The sequence below is a fragment of the Populus trichocarpa genome, chromosome 6, assembly GCF_000002775.5.
Source record: "Populus trichocarpa isolate Nisqually-1 chromosome 6, P.trichocarpa_v4.1, whole genome shotgun sequence".
In the NCBI taxonomy this organism is placed as follows: domain Eukaryota; kingdom Viridiplantae; phylum Streptophyta; class Magnoliopsida; order Malpighiales; family Salicaceae; genus Populus; species Populus trichocarpa.
In genome coordinates, this window is record NC_037290.2 from 11,903,282 (window position 1) to 11,906,757 (window position 3,476).

Sequence of the window (3,476 nt, forward strand, 5' to 3'; positions counted from 1 at the left end):
CTGAAGTTAACGACTATATAAGCCTCCAGAGGTCATCATATGAGCAACCACAGGGCTCGAACCTGAGACCACAGAGGGAGCAAACCTCTTGGTCCCAAACCTTTACCACTGGATCACCACCTAGATGGTTGAGTTTTGTTTTTACTACAGGGCTAGCTATGCATGTCAGCATGTGCAGAAATGTGAGTATTTATTAATGGGTTGAATTTAGCTTCGTCAAGAGAATTTTATAAAATTATTGTACTGATTGATTGGCTAGCTAAATATTATGGTTTAGCCAAGAATTTATTTGATAAATCTTCTAGTATTTTTAATGATTTTTTATTGTAGTTTGTATTATAATCTTATTGGATCAACGTTATCTTGTTTAATTTAGTTGGATTTTCAGCTCCAATTTAACCCCAAAAAATATTTGCATATATTCTTTGCTTTTTTTCATAAATATTTTTTTCATAAATTGTAGTCACATATATATACTCTTTGCTTTTTTGTTCATTGCTTTTTTTTTTAAAAAAAAAAAAAAAACGAATATAAAACACAAACTAGAAATTTACTGCCTTGACTCGGTAGTCTGGACCACTTGCCACCTATATTTGCAAAATTTATCTATAAATATCATGCAAAACCCAGTCTCAGTGACACCACCACCTAATACAACCACGAATTTGATCTCAACAATGGAGGCTTTCTCGTTGGTTGTTTTGGTATTAGCATGGGTTTCTGCTCTTCTTTACCTCCCAAAATTTTTCAAATCCTTGCGTAACCCATTGAAACTGCCACCAGGTCCTAAACCATGGCCGATTATCGGCAATTTCGACCTTCTTGGTCCTCTCCCTCACCAGTCTCTTCATCAATTGTCTCTCAAGTATGGTAAAACGATGCAGCTCCAATTTGGGTCCTACCCAGTTTTTGTTACCTCATCACTAGACATAGCAAAACAGATTTTGAAGACTTACGATCACATGTTTGCTAGCAGACCTCAAACTGCTGCTGGCAAGTACACAACTTATGAGTATTCCGATCTCGCTTGGGCACCCTATGGACCTTACTGGCGCCAAGGTCGTAAGATTTACCTCACTGAGCTGTTTAGTGCGAAAAGACTGGAGTCTTATGAGTATATGCGTATAGAGGAGATGAGGGAATTTACAAGACGTCTATATCGCAACTGTGGTAAGACTATTGAGCTTAAAGATTATCTCTCTCATTACACTCTTAGCATTATTAGCAGGATTGTGTTGGGAAAGAAGTACTTTAGCGCATCGGAATCCGAGAAGGAAATAGTTACACTTGAGGAATTTCAAGAAATGCTCGATGAGTTGTTCTTGCTTAATGGTGTGTTGAACATTGGGGACTGGATCCCATGGCTGGATTTCTTGGACATGCAGGGGTATGTCAAGAGAATGAAGGAGCTCAAGGTAAGATTTGATAGGTTCCATGACCATGTCATTGATGAACACAACGCAAAGAGAAAAGCAACCAAAAATTGGCAGCCCAAAGACATGGTGGATCTGCTCTTGCAGCTTGCTGATGACCCTGAGCTTGAAGTTAAGCTAACTAGAGACAACATCAAGGGGCTGACACAGGTTTTTTTTTTTATATATATATATATATATTTTTTTTTCTTTTAATTGTCTCTCTCCACTCTTTTCTATCTTTTCCACTTCTTTTTGTTTTGTTTTCCTATAATTCATAATTCAAAGTAACCTCGTTTTCTAAAAAAGAGAGAAAATCCTTCACTTTTTTAATCACATTGTCGTCTCTATTTCATACAAGTTATGATTTGATGGGGATAAGCAGGAATCTACCTAATCTTCCTGCCCTCTTACTGTTTCTGTGTCGATTTTTCATACACGAATGAGTTTCAAGACTGTAGAGTGAGCAATAAATTTAGGGCAAATTTCAAATAAGTCCTCCAATTATATAGGGATTCTTGATTAAGTTTCAAATAATTTTTTTTTGTCTCAATTAGGCTCTCAAAGTATTAGGAAACTTTCAGTTGAATCACCCATCCAAGCGTGATTTTTTCATAAAAAATGCTAACGTTATTCTGTATGGAGATTGATGTTTTGTGTCGAAACACTTCTGAAGAGTACATGCACAAGATGAGAATTTTTTAAAATCTAAACGAGAGAATTTTTTTTAAGAACTCAATGAGAGATTGGTTAGAGATTGCGAGCTTAATTAATTTGGGGTTTGCACATCAATTGATCCTCAAAGAAGCAGCATCTTGACAGCTATTGGCACCCGCGCGAACTAAAGTGGAATATAGATAGCAGTAATTGTTTACCACTAGCCAATTATTTATAGACCATATGTCTTAAAAACATCGAATTAGCTTTCAAAGACTTGCTTTATTGCCAAAAAAAGAAGAAAAAAAACGATGTCAGAAACAAAAAAACAAAATATTTATGGTTGTTGTTCATGTTGTTGGCTAGGACCTGATTGCTGGAGGAACAGATACCGCTGCTACAATGGGGGATTGGTCAATGTCAGAACTCTTGAAAAAGCCCCAGTTATTCAAAAGAGTAACGGACGAACTGGATAGAGTTGTTGGGAGAGATAGATGGGTGGAGGAGAAGGACATCCCACAACTTCCTTACATAGAAGCAATAATGAAAGAGGCAATGAGGATGCATCCATCTGCTGTTATGCTTGCACCCCATTTGGCCCTTCAAGATAGCAAAGTCGGTGGCTATGACATCCCTAAAGGAACCAGAATCTTCATTAACACATGGAGCATGGGTAGAGACCCTGATCTGTGGGAAGATCCTGAAGATTTCAGGCCAGAAAGGTTCATCGGTAAAGGAATTGATATTAAAGGACATAACTTTGAGTTGTTGCCGTTTGGTTCTGGGAGAAGAATGTGCCCTGGCTATCCCCTTGGGACGAAGATGATTCTTGTTAGCTTGGCCAACATGCTGCATGGATTCACCTGGGAATTGCCTCCGGGAATGAAACCACAAGATGTGAAAAGAGATGAGGTTTTTGGATTGGCAACACAAAGAAAGTACCCAACTGTTGCAGTGGCAAAGCCTCGACTCCCGCTTCATCTTTATAATTAGCGTATAATATTATTGTAAACATGTTATACTCTCATAAAGGGTCGCAGCCATAGTCTTTTCATCTACATATGCACTGTATCAATGTGGCAGTCGTTTGCGAGCCACTTTATCTCAATGGAACTCTATCAGAAAAATAAATGATTCATTAATGTTATGACCTTGTTGTTGTGTTATGTTTGCAATGAAGCAAGTCTCCAAGCTAGTTGCAGGAATAATATTGATGCTCCCAGTTAAGAAGCTGCAGGTTACAACAGCCCCCACCTCAATGAATTCGCCGCATCAATATTTTGACTTCTCATTTCTTGTCCTTTCGTCGAGAAGGGGCTATTAACAAATCATCCACATTAATAATAAAAAATAATAATAATTTCTCTCTACTAGATATAAAAAGATATTTTTTTCAGGTTTTTTTTT

At 37.5% G+C, this 3,476-nt stretch overlaps 1 protein-coding gene across 1 annotated transcript; it reads left to right on the forward strand.

Annotated features, from left to right (window-relative positions):
- Positions 1-625: 625 nt before the first annotated feature.
- Positions 626-3,216, forward strand: LOC18100331 (trimethyltridecatetraene synthase). The gene is made up of 2 exons (XM_006381556.3): positions 626-1,583; positions 2,436-3,216. Exons 1-2 carry the CDS (start codon positions 678-680, stop codon positions 3,060-3,062), a joined length of 1,533 nt encoding a protein of 510 aa, XP_006381618.3. The 5' UTR covers positions 626-677; the 3' UTR covers positions 3,063-3,216.
- The last annotated feature ends 260 nt before the right edge of the window (positions 3,217-3,476 follow it).

Excerpts from the sequence above, each read along its gene's own strand:
- LOC18100331 (XM_006381556.3), top strand. The coding sequence starts at position 678 with ATGGAGGCTTTCTCGTTGGTTGTTTTGGTATTAGCATGGGTTTCTGCT. Across the intron at positions 1,584-2,435 it reads ACATCAAGGGGCTGACACAG|GACCTGATTGCTGGAGGAAC; the intron begins GTTTTTTTTTTT and ends GTTGTTGGCTAG.